Genomic DNA, 20,181 nt, shown 5'->3' on the forward strand with positions numbered 1-20,181 from the left:
TGGTAAACATCGATTTCAACATCCACACACACTGGGATGGAAAAATTGTCCCTTGAGGATAACTGGCATTTACCCAGGCGAAATAAGAAGACGGATGCTTGAGAACGTCGCGGTGTTTGAGTCAGGATATGGACTTTGCATATGTTCCACAGCGGCATTTGTTTAAGGGTTACAAACCATTCACTGTTTGGATCCCTGTCTCTGCTCTCAGGAGGAAATTATTGGCCGACCCTGCTCATCTCTCTCCCCCTCCCTCCCTCACTCCCTCCCTCCCTCCCTCCCTCCCTCCCTCCCTCCCTCAGGGAAATCAATACACAGCACAAAACCCCCCAATTTTAACCACACAATTTTGTGCAAACGTGAAAGAATCGGGAAAAAATAAGTGAAAATAAACATTGATCTTGGCTATCGAAATGATAAAGACAGAAAGACTGAATTCTGCCGAGGCTACTTATAGAGGGGGGCAGAGTGAGGGGGCTCGCCTCTCGTAGACAGGGCTGGCCCCAGTGGTTGCTTTGTTAGAGGGGTCAGTTTGGGGCTTTCTCCTGACAAGTGTGGGGGCTCTTCCCTGACCTGCAGGGCTGGCCCCAGTGCCTAAGTGTGGCACTAGGGGGCACTGTGCTGCAGGGGATGGGGTGGGGGCTCTGCAGCCCAGCAGTAGGGGGCGCTGTGGTTCATGGGGCAGGGAGCGGAACAGGAAGGTACCCAATTGCCCATGCTGGCTCAGTCTAGACCTGCCCTCAGCCTGGGCCCACATCTGCCCCATGTGAGCCCAGCTCAAAGAGGACGAGGGTCCCCTGGCCTGCGCTGGGACCTCAGGGAGCCCTGCCTGCTGGGGTGGCCCCCACCCCTCTGCTCCCTGCCTATCTCCCACCCGTGCCCGGACTGTGCCCGCCCCTGCACAGCCAGGGAGAGGAAAGCAAAAGGGCTCGGAGGCTGCTAACCAGCCCCAACACCTGCAGGGGGAAGTCTGGAGCCTCCCTTGGAAGTGCCCTGGTGCCCAGCCCCCCAGCGTGCCCCGAGGGACACACAGAAATCTCAACTCCTCCCCCCGCCACTTCCCCTTTCACAGGACTGGTACCTCAGCTCCCTCCCAGCCAGACGGGCCCCGGGAGCTGCCGCAGCAGGACATGCTGTAAGGTAATTGCAGCGTCTCCTGCTAACAGGAGTGGGGGCTAGTGGTTAGAGCAAGAGGCAGGGCGCCAGGACTCCTGGGTTGTATCCGGAGCCGTAGGATGGTTCAGGAGGTTGGCCTGGCCTGTTGGCTGCCGTCCCAACCATCCTATGGGTGGTACAGCCCCCCGCGCTGTTAGCCTCCTGCAGGGCCCAGAGCAGCCGGGGGCATTACCAGGGAGGCCTGGCATGGGCAGTAGCAGAGGCTGGGCCCTGCAATCACCATGGCAGCAGGCGCCGTGGGCAGCGTGCCCAGCAGCCCAGGCTGCTCTACGCTCTCCCAGCCAGGCCCCTGTGCGTCACCGTGGCGTCGGGCAGCAAAGAGCCCTGTCTGGCCCCAGCCTGCTGCCCTTCCCCGAGTAACACAGGGCTCAGGGAACGCAGCGGGCTGGGCCGGGGCCCCTGCTTCCCGATGCCATGGTGAGTGCAGATGATGGGGGGACCCCGGCTGCCCTCTCACACCAGCCCCCTCAATGTCACCCCCCAGGGCGTGTAGCTCAGGGAGGGGGCTCTGAGGAGGGTACCAGGAGGCAGAGCAGGGGCGGGAAGAGGCGGGGCTGGGCGGAGTTGGGGAAGGGAGGAGCAGGGGCTCTATGCTTTGGCAGGGCCATGGGGTCTAGTGGCTAGAGGTGAGGGGTCAGGGACTGGATGCCGGCCAGCCCTCCAGTGCTTAGTGGGACAGAGAGGGCCAGGCTGGGTCAGACCAATGGTCCCTCCAGCCCCGTGTCCTGTCTGCCCACAGTGGCCAATGCCAGGTGCCCCAGAGGGGGTGAACAGAACAGGGAATCCTGATGTGATCCCTCCCCTGTCTCCCATTCCCAGCTTCTGACAGGCTAGGGACACTCTCCCTGCCCATCCTGGCCAATTGCTGTTGAGGAACCTATTCCCCATGAATGTACGTAGCTCTTTTTTGAACCCTGTTATGGTCCTGGCCTTCACCACATCCTCTGGCGAGGAGTTCCACAAGTTGACTGTATGTTGTGTGAAAAAATGCTTCCTTTTTCTTGTTTTAAACCTGCTGACTGTTCAGTGCATGTGATGGCCCTGGTTCTTGTGTTATGGGAAGGAGTAAATAACTCCTCTTTATTCACTTTCTGCACACTGGTCATAATTGTACAGTTCTCCATCACATCTCCCCCATTTCCTCTTTTCTAAGCTGAAAAGTCCCAGTCTTATTCATCTCCCCCCCCAATAATGTTTGTTGCTCTGTTCTGAACTTTTCCCATTGCCAAGATACCTTTTTTGAGATGAGGCGACCAGATCTGTAGGCAGTATTCCTGGATTTACAGAGGCAATACGGAATTCTCTGTCTATACAGAGGCAATAAGATATTTTCTGTCTTATTCTCTTTCCCTTTTGTAATGATTCTTACCATTCTCTTTGCTTTTCTTGCTGTCGCTGCACCCTTTGGTTCCTGTCTTTTAACCGGTTATCAGATCATGTGAGGCCTTCCCTCTTATCTCATGACCACTTACTTTGCTGAAGAGCCTTTGGTGAGGGACCTTGTCAAAGGCTTTCTGGAAATCTACGTATACTATAGCCACTGGATCCCCCTTGTCCACCTCTTTGTTGACCCCCTCAAAGAATTCTACATTTGTGAGGCAGGATTTCCCTTTACAGAAACATGCTGACTTTCCCCAACACATAATGTTCATCTATGAGTCTGACAATTCTGATCTCACTGGCCTGTAATTGCCAGGATCACCTCGGGAGCCCTTTTTAATAATTGGTGTCACATTAGCTGCCCTCCACTCATCAGGTGCAGAAGCTGATTTACAGGCTAGGTTACAAACCACAGTTCTGCCTTGTTACTGTTCAGTTTATCAATTGATTCTAAAACCCCCTCTAAGGGCACCTCAGTCTAATGTCACCTCCGCTTGGGCAGTTCCTCAGATTTGCCACCTACAAAGAATGTCTCAGGTTTGAGACTCTCCCTCTCGCCTTCAGTTGTGAGGAATGATGCAAAGAATCCATTGAATTCCTCTGGGACGGCCTTATAGGTGGGGGCATTAGGGGCTGCTGTGCTGTAGGGGGCTTGGTGCCAGGACTAGGGGGGTCTGAGCCGCAATGAGGTGCCAGGGGACACTGTAGTGCAGGGAGCAAGGCAGGGGCACTAGGGGGTGCTGTGCTGCAGGGGACAGACTCTAGGGGGCGCTGTGCTGTGCTACAGAGGGCAGTAGGCGGGCAGTGCTGCCAGGGGGTATAGTGAGAGTGAGGGCTCTAGGGGTTGCTTTGGGGCAGGGCAGGGGCAGACTGTGCCCGTTCTCACACCCTCTGCCAGCCCCTCATCTCAGCTGGCTCAGAGCCCAGAGGAAATAGCAGCGTTTGTGCTACAAAAATACCCTGGCCAACGCCCGGCCAGCCAGCCGCCCTTGACGGGGGGAAACAGCTGCTCTGGGCCCAGGGCTGCTCAGCAGGGAAGGGACGTTCCCAGGCTCTTCACCCCTGAGTTCCCCAGGGGGAGTGGCCAAGGCCTTTGCCTCTGGGCTGTGCCAGGCCCGGCCTGCAGTGATGCCTGTGGCCTGACAGCAGGCGCCTTGGCGAAGAACTGAGAAACTGAGGCACAATCTCATAGAGCTGTAAGGGATCTTGAGAGGTCATGGAGCCAATTCAGTCCAGTCCGCTGCCCTCATAGCAGAGCCAAACACCATCCCTGACAGATTTGCCTCAGTTCCCTAAGCGGCCCTGTCAAGGACTGAGCTCACAACCCTGGGTTTAGCAGGGCAAGGCTCAAACCACTGAGCTCTCCCTCCCCCTAGCAGGCTTCTGATGCTCTAACCGCTGGACCCCACTCCCCACCCGCAGCCAGGAATAGAACCCGAGTCAGGGATCTCAGCCTTCAGCCCCTAACTCAGTGGTCCCCAACCTTTCGGGGCTGCTGGATGCCCGGGGGTGGGGCTCCGCATGCGCCACATGCCCGGGGGTGAGGCCGCTCATGCACCACGCGCCCAGGGCCCGGGGTGCAAGAATGGCTCGGGCCAGCCCTGGTCACTCGGCGGGTGCACAGAAATACCCACGGGCACTGCATTGGGGACCACTGCCCTAACTGAACAAAGGCCTGACTGGTCTGAGGCCCTGTGCTCAGACCCCTGCCCAGCAGGGTGTGTAGCTGTCCCCATGTTGAGCTGCCTCCCCTATGTAAATGTGATACCCCCTTGCATCGCCACCACGTGCACAAACCCAGCCGGCAGCTATTTCCCCGGGTGAGTTAGAGTGGGGGGGGGGGGGGGGACCAGCAGGATACCTGGGTTCTATCTCCAGCCCTGGGAGGGGAGTGGGGCCTAGTGGTTAGAGAAGGTAGCCGGTTCCCCTCTAGCTGGTCTCTCCCCACTCCATGAGGTGTTTGTCGCTCTGGGCCATCGCAGGAACCCATCAGCCCTGAGCTGTTTCCTTTGCTCCCCCGGTGTCGTGGCTGCCCAGGGTCACCATGAGGCATCTCGTCTGGCTGCTCTTCCTCCCAGGTAAGGACCCACAGAGCCCTGGGGCAGGGGAGAAGGGAGGGGAGACCCGGCCAGGGGCTCACACGCTCAGAGACAGCAGCTCCTCAGGCATCACACTCAATGTGATTGGGGAGCGGTTGGGAGCCAGGCCTCCCAGGTGGGTTCTATGCCAGCTGTTGGAGGGGAGTGGTGTCTAGCAGTTAGAGCAGGCAGGCTGGGAGCCAGGACACCTGGGTTCTTTCCAATGCACAGGTGGGGAAAGTGAGGCACAGAGCCCTCCCCCACCAGTCTCCTGAATTGCAGTTTGGCACCAAAGGTGCCCAGACAGCCTGCTCCTCCTTTCCAGCTTTGTCATTCTGCTACTTCCAGGCTTCTTGTGTAACTGTAACTCACCCGTCAAGGTCCCCACATCCCTGATCACTTGGACGGGGGCCTGCCTGTACATCCCCTGCAGCTATGAACACTGCTTCTCCTTCTATAAACGCTCCCTCAGCAACCTGACCTGGTACCTGAATCCAAAGTACAGCAACAAAACGAAAGAGTTCCATGGCACAGTGGTCTACAGCAACAGAGACCCCATCAGCCCGGCCTTCCAAGGGCGCGTACAGTTCCAGAAGGACCAGAACAAATATTGCAGCCTGCAGCTGTCTGACCTGCGGCCCAGCGAGAATGGCACCTATGGCCTGAGACTGATCTCCTCAGAGAAGTGGATGACTGAGATCCCTGTGAATGTGCTGGGTAAGAGAGAGTTCTGAGCTTCCTTGTGGGATCAGACGGCAGTCTCAGAGCCCATCCCTGCTCTAACCATTAGACCCCACTCCCCTTCCAGAGCTGGGGGCAGAACCCAGGAGTCCTGGCTCCCAGCCCACCTGCTCCCCAAACACTAGACCCTGTTCGGGTACCAGCCACTCCCGAGGACACAGCTCAGTGCACCTGTGATAACAGCCAGGCCGTCTGCTCTGATTTTCCCAACCCCATCTCAGCCAGTTAATTTGGTAACAAATCTCCCGTGGTAGAGTTAGAACGCCCAGTCTAGCCTGCACACAGCACTGACCTCTGCCAGGTGAGCTAAAGGAGAAGGGCTTTTGTCTACCGGCAGCAGTAGGTTGTTATCCTCCGTGCTGCTCAGCTGCACCTCTAGCAAAACAGAGCAGTGGGTGGGGTGGAAATCTTCAAAGTTGTTTCTGCTGTGTGTTATTTTCATGTATGTTCTGAAAGGTTTTACCCCCAAATTCTGAATTCCATTTCTCCACTTGCCTTTTATTCCCCTTTTGCCCCGAGTGCAGCACAAGGAGGGATGCTGGGTGCTGGGTTTTGTTATTTCACATTTTCCTTTTCTCTTATGTGTCCCAGGGAAGTCGTTTCTTTGCTTTGTGCCTCAGTTTCCCCAAATGAAAATCAGGCAGAATAATCCCCTGTGTATTTGCACTGCCGTCTCTTTGAGGCAGGGACTGTCTGGGTAGCACCTGGACGACGGGGCCCTGCTCTCTGCTGGCCCAGGGACTGTACCTAACGATAACGTTTTCTCCTTACTAACTTTCCCCTTTGCCCGTGACACAGATTCCCCTCCGGCTCCTGAGATCAAAGCACCCAGTGAGTTCAGGGAGTCGACCTTGGCCCGTATGGTTTGCTCTGTAGCCTATTACTGCCCCGACTACAAAATAACCCTGAGCTGGGGGGGGTTGTTGCCTCACAACCCAGAGATCTTCACGACATCGTCTGTTGAAAACATAATGACCATGAACACACTGACTTTCACACCCACCTGGGAGGACCATGGGAAAAATGTAACCTGCTGGCTCAGCACCCCGACAGGGACACTGAGCTCCGAGAGCAGCCGGGTGCTACATGTGAAATGTGAGTGAGGGGGACTTGAACCAGGAGTCCCTGGGTCTGACAGCCCCAGCCCCACCAGGTGCTCCGGTGCTGACCTGTAAAGTGCAGCACAGGCTGCAGCCTCTGGGGGGCGCCAGAGGGTGGGTGGGGCCAGGTGAGGGGAAGCGGATTGGCCAACAGGGCAAGCACTGGAAGCATTGTGAAGGAAGAGTGGGGCCCTCCCATTGGGCAGAGATGGGCACCAGGGGCAGAGCCAGTGTCCCCCCCGCCGAGGGGAAAGGTTCCATGGCCCATTCCCCCCTGATCTGAGCCAGCCAGTCCCCTGGCCTGGGGTGGATGGGAGCCAGCGCCTCCTAGAGGGGAAAAAAACACATGGCCCAGCCCCACCCCATTGTCCAGATCCCAGCTGTTCACCCCCGGTTTGGTTTGCTGCAGATGCCCCGAGGAACGTCCAGTTGACAGTGACCCCCAGACAGACCATCAAAGAGGGAGACAGAGTCACCCTGAAATGTGAGACCAATGGCAGCAACCCTGCGGTCTCTGCGTACAACTGGAAGAAGGACGGACTGCAGCTGTACCAGGAGCAGGAGCAGAGCTGGGGGTTTGAGGCCAAGGCGGACGGGCATTCGGGCTTCTATATCTGTGAGGCTACCAATGAAATACGCACGGTCCCATCCCCAGCGGTGCGGATACAAGTCCAGTGTGAGTGTGGAGGCTGGGCCAGACGGGAAGCCAGGGGCTGTGGAACTGCCTGAGACCAGACACCCATACAGAGGGCAGGGAGGGAGGCAAGGAGTGTTACCGGGCTGCCCCGGACACTTATGATGTGGCCAGAAGAGGTGGTGAAATAACCGGGGCTTGTGTCCTGGGAAAAGACAGGAACTTAAGGCAGTTAAAGGGGAATCTCCCTTAGCTCTCGCAGTACAAGGTCTCTGACTCGCGACAAGATAGTTCTGGTTCCAGGCAGCAGAGGGCAGGGGTCTCATCTCCCACACGTGGCTGGTTCTGACCTGTTCCCTTCCGGTTACGCCCTCCGAGCAGGATTCAACCCCCAGCAGGGAGAGAGGGGAGCGGGGAAGGAAAACCAACCCTAAATGCTGGAACAATGGATTTGATTGCGCCCTGTGGGACGTGTCAGCCATCGCACCCGGCAAAAAGAACTGACCCCATTTGAAGCAGAAAAACCCGGCTGCTTGAAAGGGTTGGAAAGGATTTCAGCCCTCCACCTCGGGACAGCCGGAGCGTCTGGCACCGGATGAATCTGGCGCGTTACACTCGGTGCCCGGCGTATGCAGAAAACAGCGTGTGACGCAAGGGGAACGTTCGCTTTTGGGGTGAAATGTTCCCGATTGTTCTAAAAACCCCACAGAGCCCAAAGCACGTCCGCCCCGCCCGGCTTTTGGAAGTGTTGCCACAAACGCAGGGCCGGCCCTACCACCAGGCAAACGGAGGCGGCCGCCTCAGGTGCCAGACCGGGGGCGGGGGCTGCCACTAAGACCCAGAGTGTAGAAAGTTGTGTCTGCTGCTGGTGCACAGAGATGGTGCGGTGCGGTGCTGGAGGAAGGAGGGCACAAGAGACCTTTCAAAGTTTTGGCCCAGTTGAGGGGGCATCATTTGAGCTCCCCGCCTCAGGTGCCAAAATGTTGTGGGCCGGCCCGGCACAAGCGGATCATCCCCTGTGGGCCTGTAGGAGAGGCAGCAAGGGGGGAGCAGGAGCTGGTGCTGGGGGACAGGAGGTGCTGCTGCAAAGCAGCCTCTGCCTGTGGTGGGCTGAAGGTCTCCAAGGCAGAGGCTGCTCTAGCAGCAGCCCCTGGCCGTGGGGGTCCCAGTGGGGAGCTGGGCCCCACGTCTGCTGTTGATACCAAGCAGCCCCTGTTCGCAGTGGCCCGGGCTGGTTGTGTCCAGGGGAGCATCCCCTGTCCGTGGCCAGTCCTGGCCGCTGCGATGCGGGGCTGCTGGACTCCCAGCTCACGCTTCTCATTTCTTTTGGATCTGGACGTCCAACACTCGGGTCATCTGAAGAAGTGGGCTGTACCCACGCAAGCTCATGATCCCATCGACAAGTTTTGTTCATCTTTAAAGTGCTACCAGACCATTTGTTGTTTTTTTAAGTTTCTCCTGTTACAGACTAACTCAGCCCCCCCTCCCCGAAGCTTTCTTACTCACTGACGGGCACGAATACAAAGATTCAGCCTTAAGCTGTGGCCACGGACCCAAATGTGGCCAGTGGGAGCCAGTCAGCACCTCTGGGGCTCTGCCCACAAGGCTAAGCAGCCTGCACTTCTCACAACGCCCCAGCGCTCCCGGCACCTCCTCTCCGGGGGCTAGAAATGCCGACACCCTGTACCTGTCTGTCCCAGCCAGCCTGTCCACTTGTGTCTATGCTCACCCTGCTTGGGAGACACCTCACCGTTGTGGAGCATGTTCCCAGTGGAAGCCACGTTCAAAGGATCCCACCCGCGGGCGGCGTGTTGAGCCCGCGTAAACCCAAACTGCACCATGGGCCGCAAACAAACAGGCCGCAGGCCGCATGTTGAGTAGCCCTGCTCAGGAAAAAGGATTTGCCCATGTGTGAGATGTTCACAGGGGAATGGAGTTCAGTGCACTCTCTGCCACTGAACTCTCAGGGCGACCTTGGTCAATTCACTTAAGGTAGCCCATGGAAGAGTCCATTTAAATCAGGCCTGTGTGTTCTGTTTATTCCCCAGATGCACCCAAGGACACTCGTGTGGAACTGCTGACAGGCTCGCAGATTCGGGAAGGAACCATGGTTATAGTCAGTTGCTTCTGTAAGGCTGTCCCACCTGTCAGTCTCTACATGTGGTACTGGAATGGCCAGCACATTGAGTCCCAAACCCAGAAGAATCTGCACTTTGACAAAATCCTTTCCAACCAGTCTGGATCCTACCACTGCGAGCCTGAGAATGAAGTTGGAACATCGAAATCACAGGCCATTAAGATTGACGTGCTGTGTGAGTAACCAGGGCACCAGCAGGGTGCGCTGCAGCTGGGAGTGGTATTGGGCCCTGACGCAATCCAGGATATGCACCCAAACTTGGCATGGCAGAGCCCCCCCTGTCTCCCAGAGGTGCAGGAGCTGTAGCCTCCCTCTAGGAGCTACATTCTCCATCTGGAGAAGTATTGGTGTGAGCGGTGGGATCCTGATGTATATCCCAGGTGTCCATGTTTGGGATACATAGAGCCCCCTGCTGGGACAAAAGGCCCCAGGGCAGCTGGGATGAGAGTTAACGCCCCTTTGGCATGGCTCCCTCTCTGGAAGCAATGGTCTCAGGCTCTCTGCAGACTCAGGCAGTGTTGCTAGGTCAGTCACACTTGGGGCAGCTCCTTCCTCTCTTAGCAACAGCCTCTCTGCAGACTCGGAAAGGCCTCGGCTCTGCTTAGGGCAGCTCCCTTCTTTCAATGTCCTGCCCTTAACACCCCCCTCCCCAAACACCCCGACACATCCCGACTTCGCTTCTTTCCAGATTCCCCCAAGTGGGTCCGAATCACCCTCGAAACCCCCCATCGCATCCTGGAAGGCAGCGCAGTGACGCTCAACTGCTCCGTGGGCAGCAGTAACCCCCCAGTCATCAAGTACAGGTGGTACCAGGATGTCAGACAGTATAGAGAGACCCAGGAGGGCATCCTCCCCTTCGTTGCCAGCGAGGAGCAGTCGGGTAACTACAGCTGCGCAGCTGAGAACGCAGTCAGCTCTATACAGTCCTCCCCTGTCTCAGTGGATGTGCAGTGTAAGTACCCTCCTCCCGGCTTCTCAACGTCCTCGTGGGATTTTCTGCTGCAAAATGTTGTGGAAAAAAATGGTTCTTCCAGTTCAACATTGTTATTCCATTAAAAAGCCCCAAAATTCAGTTTTTTCCCCTTAGAAAAAAATGGTTTGATCGCCCATTGTTTGGCCTTCATAGAATCAGAGAATACTAGGATTGGAAGGGACCTCAAGAGGTCATCAAGTCCAGTCCCCTGCCCTCATGGCAGGACCAAATACTGTCTAGACCATCCCTGATAGACATTTATCTAACCTGCTCTTAAATATCTCTAGAGATGGGGATTCCACAACCTCCCTGGGCAATTTATTCCAGTGTTTAACTACCCTGACAGTTAGGAACTTCGTGTGTTTTTAAAATTTGCCTAGTGAGAAAAGTGACTTTTCAACATTTATTTTCCTGCTTTGATTTTTCTAGCAGAAACGTGGGGGTGAAAACAACAGAAATGGGGCTTTGATTCTGTTATCGATTTTGTTTTCATTGTTTCAAGAAACATTTTTCACATTTTCCCCGGGGGAAGTCACTGCTTGATTACCCACTGGGAACCTGAGAAAAAAGATTAGACATGTTACTTAGCCTTTACAAAAACAACAAATCATTTTTCATTTGTTTTTCTGGCTTTTCCCCTTCCCATTTTATTGCATTGAAAAAGTATGTGCTGAAGTTTTTAAAAGTGTTTTTTATATCCACAATTAAGCCTTTTACTTCAAAAAATATAGTTTTCTTGCTTTGTAGGGCTTAATTCACATTATTCTTCACTGGAAAAGTATCAGAAAAGTTTTTCAAGTGTAGGGTGTATTTTACTAACTCATAACAAACCCTTTCTCATACTTTCCCAGTGGAGAAAAGTGAGCTTTTGAACTCCCCTGAAAAAATAGGGTAAAAATTATTTGAAATGTCTAAAAATGAAAAAGAAGTGTTCCCCCCAATTTCACTCCCTCTTTTATTCCTTTCTGCCTATTTTCAGTAAATAACCACAAAGAAGTGAGCACTTCATCTCATTCTCACAGCCAAAATTTGTACAAAATCATAAGGATTCCCCTCCTCCCATATCACATGTGGAATCTCCCCCCAAACAATCAACCTTCTTGGCAGAAATTACTATTCTTCTTCATGAGACGAATCTTTTGGGGTGAACCCCCAGTTTTCTGGTCAATGGGTCCCAGATCCCAGCTGGGTCACTGTACCTATCGCCCCCTGGGTGTCAGTGGGGCTGGATCCAAGCTGGGGCCAATGGGCTGGCAGACACAGGGTGGTTGTCTCTCTGCAGATGCGCCCAAGGGAGTCAATGTGGTGCGGGAGCCGCTGGGGTCCATCAAGGAGGGTGACACGGTGACCCTGAAGTGCTCAGTGACCAGAGCCAATCCCCACGCCCTGCAGTACACCTGGTACAAGGACAATGTGCTGCAGGGCGAGGGCTCCGACACACTGCGCCTGCCGGCCGTGAAGTCGGCCGATTCGGGCCACTACCACTGTGAAGCTCAGAACGCCGTGGGCTCCACCGTCGCCAGACCCTTCCCGCTGGATGTTTGGTGTAAGTCACCAACCCCCGGACCCTTCCCAGAGACAGGGAGAGAACCCAGGAGTCCTGGCTCCAACCCCCCCAACTCCAACCACTAGATCCCACTTCCTTCTCAGAGCTGGGAAAGGAACCCAGGAGTCTTAGCTCTCAGGCCCCCATCCTGGACCTGGGGAAGGAAGTAATGGCTCCCATCTCTAACCACTATGCCCCACTCCCCTCCCAGAGCTGGGAAAGGAGCCTAGGAGTCCTGGCTTCCACATCTAACCTCTAGTTCCCACTCTGCTGACAAAGCTAGGGGAGGAACCCAGGAGTCCTGGCTCCCAGCCCCCCGGCTCTAACCACTAGTGCCGGCTCCCTCCCCAGATGCTCCGCGGGATGTGCAGATGTCAGTGGCCCCGCGGGGGCAGATCGTGGAGGGGATGGAAGTGATGCTGCGGTGCCGGGCCGACGCCCAGCCGGCCGTGCTGAAGTATGACTGGTACCGGGACGGCCAATGGCAGGAGCGCGAGGTGCAGGATACGCTGCTCATCGAGAACGTGGACGTTGGGATATCTGGGCACTACCACTGCCGGGCCAGCAACCAGATCTCCTCCGGGGACTCCCCGCCTGTCCTGCTCTACATCCGCTGTAAGGGGCCCGTGTGCTGCGGCCCCTCACTCCTGACTTGCAGCCCCTGCTGGAATCCTCCTGGCCCCCCAGCTCTGCTGGCTCCCCTCATTCCTGCCCCACAGACCTGCTGTCCCAGCCCTGGGCTCCCCAGCTCTGCTGGCTCCCCTCACTCCTGCCCCACAGACCTGCTGTCCCAGCCCAGGGCTCCCCCATTTCTGCTGGCTCCCCTCAAGCCTGAGCTGCTCTAACCACTAGTCTCCACTCCTGTGCACCCCTTCCTTGCTGTGTTTTGCAGACAACTCCAGGACTATAGCTAAGAAAGCTGCTCTGGGGGTCGGCGTGGGCCTGGCCTTTCTCTTCCTACTAGGCATGCTGTTCTGCACCCTTCAGCAGTGGTAAGCAGAAAGCTCCCTCACCCCCCGCCACGGCCAGCCCTGAGCACTAGGGACCAGCACCCATGGAGCTGGCAGCCTGAGCTCTGGGACAGACTAGTATAGCCGTAAAATGCTCCCCCTCCCCAACCACAGGACCCCCATGCTCCTCCTGGACATGGGGATAGAACCCAGGAGTCCTGCCTCCCCTCTAACCACTGGACACCACTACCTTCTCAAAGCTAGGGGTAGAACGCAGGCGTCCTGGCTCCCAATCCTGCTGCCCTAACCATTAGACTCCACTCCTTTCCTGGGCATGGTTTAGAACCCAGGAGTCCTGACTCCCAGCCCCACCTGCTCTAACCACTAGACCCCGCTGTCACCCCTCCCCCAAGCCAGGGGTAGAACCCAAGAGTCCTGACTCTTTACCTTGCTCCACTCCTGTCTTTGCAGGAAGAAGCATCATCTCCCCGAGCTTGTTCTGGAGCCTATGAGCAGAAGGAGCAGGAGATCCTTCTTAGTGAGACATTTTTGATAGGAGGCACTGTGCTGCAGGGGGCGGGGGCTGTTCCCTGGCTGGCAGAGCTAGGCTGATGCCCCAGTGCGACACTAGGGGGCGCTGTGCTGAGCTGATGCCCCAGTGAGGCGCAAGGGGGCGCTGTGCTGAGCTGAGACGATGCCCCAGTGCGGCGCTAGGGGGCGCTGTGCTGAGCTGGGCCGATGCCCCAGTGCGGCGTTAGGGGGTGCTGTGCTGAGCTGAGCCGATGCCCCAGCGTGGCTCTAGGGGGCGCTGTGCTGAGCTGAGATGATGCCCCAGCGTGGAGCTAGGGGGCACTGTGCTGAGCTGGGCCGATGCCCCAGTGCGGCGCTAGGGGGTGCTGTGCTGAGCTGAGCCGATGCCCCAGTGTGGAGCTAGGGGGCGCTGTGCTGAGCTGAGCCGATGCCCCAGCGTGGAGCTAGGGGGCGCTGTGCTGAGTTAGGCCATTACCCCAGCGTGGCGCTAGGGGGCGCTGTGCTGAGCTGAGCCGATGCCCCAGCGTGGAGCTAGGGGGTGCTGTGCTGAGTTAGGACGTTGCCCCAGTGTGGCGCTAGGGGGCGCTGTGCTGAGCTGAGCCGATGCCCCAGCATGGCGCTAGGGGGCGCTGTGCTGAGTTAGGCCGTTGCCCCAGTGTGGCGCTAGGGGGCGCTGTGCTGAGTTAGTGGGGCGCTCGGGGTGCTGTGCTGCAGGGCATTGCCCCAAGGCAGATCAGAGCTGAATTTCTAGCCCTGAGCTGGGTAACATTTCCTGAGCCAGGCCCTGTATTTTGGGACAGCAAACCCAGCATGTGGTACCCCAGGGTGGGAGATTCTGTCCTGCCTCTGCCAGTCCCTCTCTGAGGAGTTTTCTTCATTTCCCACCCTACGCCTGTAGCGTCATGCAGCTGCTCCCCTGCGACCCTGCCCCACAAGTGGCTGCACCTTAGCGCTGGGTGAGCCGGCCCCAGGCGGCGTTCGGTGCGGCTGTTCCCCAGGGGCACTCCCCAGACGTGCCTGCGTCTCCATGCTGGCAGAGCCATTCCTGGGCACACCGTGCAAGGTTTTGTCTTTCTCTCAGCCTAGGAGACGGGCACCTCTGAAACCCCAGCGGCCCGTCAGCTCTGTGGGGTGCCTGAATGGAGCCTCCTCAGAGGCCATCAATTATGCAACACTCCAGTTCCCACCCAGTCGTCGCCAGGGGCAGGCCGCCTCTGCCAGGTATAAAGAGGGGAAAGAACCCGCCAGCCCTGGCTTCTCCCAGAGCTGGGGAGGGACCCGCGAGTCCTGTCTGCTTCCATTAAAAGCTGCTGTTCTCCTCCCAGGGGGCCAGGAAACTCAAAGCAGGCAGTGGAGCCGACCAGCCCGGACGAAGCTGCGATTTACAGTGTGGTGAAGAAACCCAAACCGCTGCCCAAGGTACCAGCCTGGCGTTACCTTGGGTCCCCCAAGAGCCCCGTCCCACCAGAGCCTGCGTCCTCCAGGTCCCTGAAGTGGGGTCCTGTCGGGGACGCGTGTGCCGGAGTGGCTGGGCTAGCTGGGGGCTGCGGGTCACGGGGCAGGGCCCCTGGCAGGGCTGGAGGGCGGTGGGCTGTACCCCGCGAGGCCTAACGCACCCACACGTAGCAGGCTGGGCCAGTTGTTTTTCTGCCTCTAGTTCCCCTTTCTGGGTCACTCATGTGACTTCGAATACATTTTTGCTCTCGAAATAAAAGCATTTGTTGAGATAAGATAAAAATAGGAGGCTATTCCGCTGGCAGCTGGAACCCAGCCCAACCCGGGCTCTGCCATGTGCCTGCTCCACCTTCGTGTGACAGTTGAGCCCCCCCGGCGGTGCTGGGTGGCAGGCGGTTGTGGGTCGGAAAGGGGGGGCAGCCCAGTGCCGGGAGAGCAGGGGGTAGAGAGTGGGGGGGGGGCACCTCAGGGCCAGTAGAGCACGGGGTGGTGGGGGGGGGCAGCCCAGAGCTGGGAGAGCAGGGGGCAGTGGGTAGGGAGTGGGGGGGCAGCCCAGAGCTGGGAGAGCAGGGGGCGGTGGGTAGGGAGTGGGGGGGCAGCCCAGAGCTGGGAGAGCAGGGGGCGGTGGGTAGGGAGTGGGGGGGCAGCCCAGAGCTGGGAGAGCAGGGGGCGGTGGGTAGGGAGTGGGGGGGCAGCCCAGAGCTGGGAGAGCAGGGGGCGGTGGGTAGGGAGTGGGGGGGGGGCAGCCCAGAGCTGGGAGAGCAGGGGGCGGTGGGTAGGGAGTGGGGGGGCAGCCCTGGGCTGGGAGAGCAGGGGGCGGTGGGTAGGGAGTGGGGGGGCAGCCCAGAGCTGGGAGAGCAGGGGGCGGTGGGTAGGGAGTGGGGGGGCAGCCCAGACCAGGGAGAGCAGGGGGTGGTGGGTAGGGAGTGGGGGGGCAGCCCAGAGCTGGGAGAGCAGGGGGCGGTGGGTAGGGAGTGGGGGGGCAGCCCAGAGCTGGGAGAGCAGGGGGCGGTGGGTAGGGAGTGGGGGGGCAGCCCAGAGCTGGGAGAGCAGGGGGTGGTGGGGGGGGGGGGGGCAGCCCAGAGCTGGGAGAGCAGGGGGCGGTGGGTAGGGAGTGGGGGGGCAGCCCAGAGCTGGGAGAGCAGGGGGCGGTGGGTAGGGAGTGGGGGGGCAGCCCAGAGCTGGGAGAGCAGGGGGCGGTGGGTAGGGAGTGGGGGGGGCAGCCCAGAGCTGGGAGAGCAGGGGGCGGTGGGTAGGGAGTGGGGGGGCAGCCCAGAGCTGGGAGAGCAGGGGGGGTGGGTAGGGAGTGGGGGGGCAGCCCAGACCTGGGAGAGCAGGGGGTGGTGGGTAGGGAGTGGGGGGGGGGCAGCCCAGAGCTGGGAGAGCAGGGGGCGGTGGGTAGGGAGAGGGGGGGCAGCCCAGAGCTGGGAGAGCAGGGGGCGGTGGGTAGGGAGAGGGGGGGCAGCCCAGACCAGGGAGAGCAGGGGGCGGTGGGTAGGGAGTGGGGGGGCAGCCCAGAGCTGGGAGAGCAGGGGGCGGTGGGTAGGGAGTGGGGGGGCAGCCCAGAGCTGGGAGAGCAGGGGGCGGTGGGTAGGGAGTGGGGGGGCAGCCCAGAGCTGGGAGAGCAGGGGGCGGTGGGTAGGGAGTGGGGGGGCAGCCCAGAGCTGGGAGAGCAGGGGGCGGTGGGTAGGGAGTGGGGGGGCAGCCCAGAGCTGGGAGAGCAGGGGGCGGTGGGTAGGGAGTGGGGGGGCAGCCCAGAGCTGGGAGAGCAGGGGGCGGTGGGTAGGGAGTGGGGGGGCAGCCCAGAGCTGGGAGAGCAGGGGGCGGTGGGTAGGGAGTGGGGGGGCAGCCCAGACCTGGGAGAGCAGGGGGTGGTGGGTAGGGAGTGGGGGGGGGGCAGCCCAGAGCTGGGAGAGCAGGGGGCGGTGGGTAGGGAGAGGGGGGGCAGCCCAGAGCTGGGAGAGCAGGGGGCGGTGGGTAGGGAGTGGGGGGGCAGCCCAGAGCTGGGAGAGCAGGGGGCGGTGGGTAGGGAGAGGGGGGGCAGCCCAGAGCTGGGAGAGCAGGGGGCGGTGGGTAGGGAGTGGGGGGGCAGCCCAGAGCTGGGAGAGCAGGGGGCGGTGGGTAGGGAGTGGGGGGGCAGCCCAGAGCTGGGAGAGCAGGGGGCGGTGGGTAGGGAGTGGGGGGGGGGCAGCCCAGAGCTGGGAGAGCAGGGGGCGGTGGGTAGGGAGAGGGGGGGCAGCCCAGAGCTGGGAGAGCAGGGGGCGGTGGGTAGGGAGTGGGGGGGCAGCCCAGAGCTGGGAGAGCAGGGGGCGGTGGGTAGGGAGTGGGGGGGCAGCCCAGAGCTGGGAGAGCAGGGGGCGGTGGGTAGGGAGTGGGGGGGCAGCCCAGAGCTGGGAGAGCAGGGGGCGGTGGGCTGGGAGCTGCAGAGGGTCCCAGCTGGGGGCTCCTGCTTGTAGCTGCCTCTCTCTGACTCCTGCCTCCCCAGGGCGAAGCGAAGGGCGACTATGAGAACGTGGGGACCCAGCCGGAGGAGGAGCTGAACTACTGCACCCTGGTGCTGCCCGGCCCGCGCTCCCGTGTCCCGCCCGGCCGCTGGGAGTCCGAGTCTGAGTCCGAGTCGGAGGCAAGCGTGCAGTACGCGGCCCTGCGGCACTGAGCCTCCTTTGACAGGGCCGGCTTCCCGCTGCCATGGACCCAGGGACCTGGCCACAGACCCACAGAACCCGACCATGGTCCCTTGGAGCCTGGCTATGGAGCCCAGCCATGGACCCACGGAGCCTGGCCACGGAGCCCAGCCATGGACCCATGGAGCCTGGCTATGGAGCCCAGCCATGGACCCACAATGCCTGGCCACGGAGCCCAGCCATGGACCCACAATGCCTGGCCACGGAGCCCAGCCATGGACCCACAATGCCTGGCCACGGAGCCCAGCCGTGGCCCCACGGAGCCCAGCCATGGACCCACAATGCCTGGCCACGGAGCCCAGCCGTGGAGCCACTCTGGACTCTCAGGCCCCACTGAGCTCTGGACGCTGGGTGCGGTGGGGGCAGGGGTGTCCGTGGCCTTAGTGCTGGACCTGGAGCAGAGTGGGGGCAGGGTGAGCGGAGTCAGGCAGCGAGAGAGAAACACAGGCAGGGTAATGCAGGGCAAGGGCTCCCGGCCGCCTCCCCACTGCTACAGCAGCAATGGCACCCAGAGCCCTGGACCCTTTAAAGCGCCGCCGGAGCGCTGGGCGATGCACTGCAGGCCATGCTGAGGGCTGGGGGGGGGGGGGGGGGGCGGAGAGGGGACGGGGAGACTGCAGTCTGGTCTGGCTGCTCCCAGCCCCGCCCCTCCCATCCAAGACCCCACCCCACCCCGGCCCATCGATGCTGTCAGCTTCCCTGCACACACACACACACACACACACACACACACACACACCCTCCCATGTCAGCTTCCCTGCACACACACACACACACACACACACACACACACACACACACACACACACACACACACACAGAGCAAGGCCCAGCCCCCACCACAGAACAAGGCCCAGCTCCTCCAGTAGGGGACATCAGGGATACACACAGACACACAGACACACACACTTTCTGCAGCAGGGGATGCTTTCCCTTGTACCCCCCAAATATCCCATTAATCACCAGCTGCTGCCCCTGAGGTTCAGCCCCCCAGCACAGCGACGCTGCTGCCCCTGAGGTTCAGCCCCCCAGCACAGTGACCCCCCCAGGCCCATAGGCTGTGGGTGACTCTAACACAAGATGAGTGTGCTTTATCCAAGTCCCACTCCTCCCCTCCCCGCCCCGTGACAAGGGACCTCTAAGGAAGGGGACCCCACAGCCATCTCTGAAGGGCCAGCTTTCCTAGCCTGCTGTGAGGTGGAGTGTGGGGCCCGGGAGTCAGGAGTCCTGGGTTCCAGCCCCAATGCTGGGAGGGCGGGGGGCTCTAAAGGGCTGGGGGTCAGGGACGTGCTGCATTGTTTTTAAGAGTAGTAGCCTCAAAGCAGCACTGCACTGGAACGGCTCTCCCAGGACTGGGAGCCAGCTCTGGGGTGGGGCGGCCGGGAAGCAGCCCCTCGTAGCCATTCGGTGCTTTCCTTTCTGACTAGCGAGTGCCTTCCCCTGCTTCCCCCCGCCGCTGGGCTAGCATGCGCCTGGCACGAGGAAGGAGGGATGTAATTGGCAGCTCTTCCTGCAGTAGAATCAGCAATAAAAGTTCTTTACAGGCTATTAACTGCAGCAGGGCCCGGCCAAATAGCAAGTCTGTAAACAGCTTTCAGCTCGAAAGCACTGGAGCGTTCGGCCCCAGCCGCTCAGAGGAAACTGACGCGGTTGCAGCAGCAGGAAAAGAAATAAATTGATCTATGAGCATTTTCCAGGCCCGGTATTTAGCTGAGTATTCTGTGCATCCTCTGTGAGGGGTTGCAGTGTCCCAGGGCAGCACTAGGGGGCGTTATGCTATAGGGGGCAGAGTGGGGGGGGGGTCTTAATTGGGGCTCAGGGCTGAGCCCAATGTCCCAGGGCAGCCTTAGGGGGCGCTGTGCTGCAGGGAGTGGGGTGGGGTGGGTTGGTCAGGGCAGGGCCCAATGACCCAGGGCGGCCCTAGGGGGCGCTGTGCTGCAGGGAGTGGGGTGGGTTGGTCAGGGCAGGGCCCAATGACCCAGGGCGGCCCTAGGGGGCGCTGTGCTGCAGGGCGTGGGGTGGGTTGGTCAGGGCAGGGCCCAATGCCCCAGGGCGGCCCTAGGGGGCGCTGTGCTGCAGGGAGTGGGGTGGGTTGGTCAGGGCAGGGCCCAATGACCCAGGGTGGCCCTAGGGGGCGCTGTGCTGCAGGGAGTGGGGTGGGTTGGTCAGGGCAGGGCCCAATGACCCAGGGTGGCCCTAGGGGGCGCTGTGCTGCAGGGAGTGGGGTGGGTTGGTCAGGGCAGGGTCCAATGCCCCAGGGCGGCCCTAGGGGGCGCTGTGCTGCAGGGCGTGGGGTGGGTTGGTCAGGGCAGGGCCCAATGCCCCACGGCGGCCCTAGGGGGCGCTGTGCTGCAGGGAGTGGGGTGGGTTGGTCAGGGCTGGGCCCAATGCCCCAGGGCGGCCCTCGGGGGCGTTGGGCTGCAGGGAGTGGGGTGGGGGCTCTTCCCTGGCATTAGAGGTTGGCCCCAATGCCCCAGCACAGTGCAAGCTTGCTGGGTTTAGAGCAGGGGAGGCTGGGAGTCAGGGTTTCTGGGTCCTCCTCTACTCTGTCTTTCCCAACTTCAGCCTCAGTTTCCTGCTGATTTCCTGGTCTGGTGTGGGTGTGACTTATTGGCTGTAGGGGGCAGAGCACTTTGGGAAGCAGACATCCAGCCACACTTGCACTGGGATGCGTTGACGGACTCCGAGATGCAGCCAGCACTGGGGTGAAGCCCTTGGAGAAGCATTGCATATAACAGTGTGCAGGATGGCTCACCTGGTGCTGAGATGCAGCCAACTCTGGGGAGGGGCAGCTGA

General features: G+C 60.0%; 1 protein-coding gene across 4 annotated transcripts; it reads left to right on the top strand.

Moving 5' to 3' along the window:
* The first annotated feature begins 1,054 nt into the window (after positions 1-1,054).
* On the top strand, positions 1,055-19,139 carry LOC102451215 (B-cell receptor CD22). 4 transcript variants are annotated; one of them, XM_075907212.2, is made up of 14 exons: positions 1,055-1,140; positions 4,539-4,634; positions 4,983-5,351; positions 6,174-6,470; positions 6,885-7,151; positions 9,158-9,421; positions 9,935-10,198; positions 11,502-11,765; positions 12,117-12,380; positions 12,658-12,757; positions 13,187-13,253; positions 14,328-14,467; positions 14,572-14,665; positions 17,187-19,139. In XM_075907212.2, the coding sequence occupies exons 2-14, from the start codon at positions 4,601-4,603 to the stop codon at positions 17,355-17,357; spliced, it is 2,595 nt and encodes an 864-aa protein (XP_075763327.2). In that variant the 5' UTR covers positions 1,055-1,140; positions 4,539-4,600; the 3' UTR covers positions 17,358-19,139. The 4 variants fall into 4 exon arrangements, with proteins under 4 accessions (XP_075763327.2, XP_075763329.2, XP_075763328.2 ...); XM_075907214.2 differs by having other exon boundaries at positions 1,122-1,140; positions 4,513-4,634; XM_075907213.2 differs by lacking the exon at positions 1,055-1,140 and having other exon boundaries at positions 1,161-4,634.
* The last annotated feature ends 1,042 nt before the right edge of the window (positions 19,140-20,181 follow it).

This window comes from Pelodiscus sinensis, chromosome 22, assembly GCF_052426305.1.
Source record: "Pelodiscus sinensis isolate ZL-2025 chromosome 22, ASM5242630v1, whole genome shotgun sequence".
In the NCBI taxonomy this organism is placed as follows: domain Eukaryota; kingdom Metazoa; phylum Chordata; order Testudines; family Trionychidae; genus Pelodiscus; species Pelodiscus sinensis.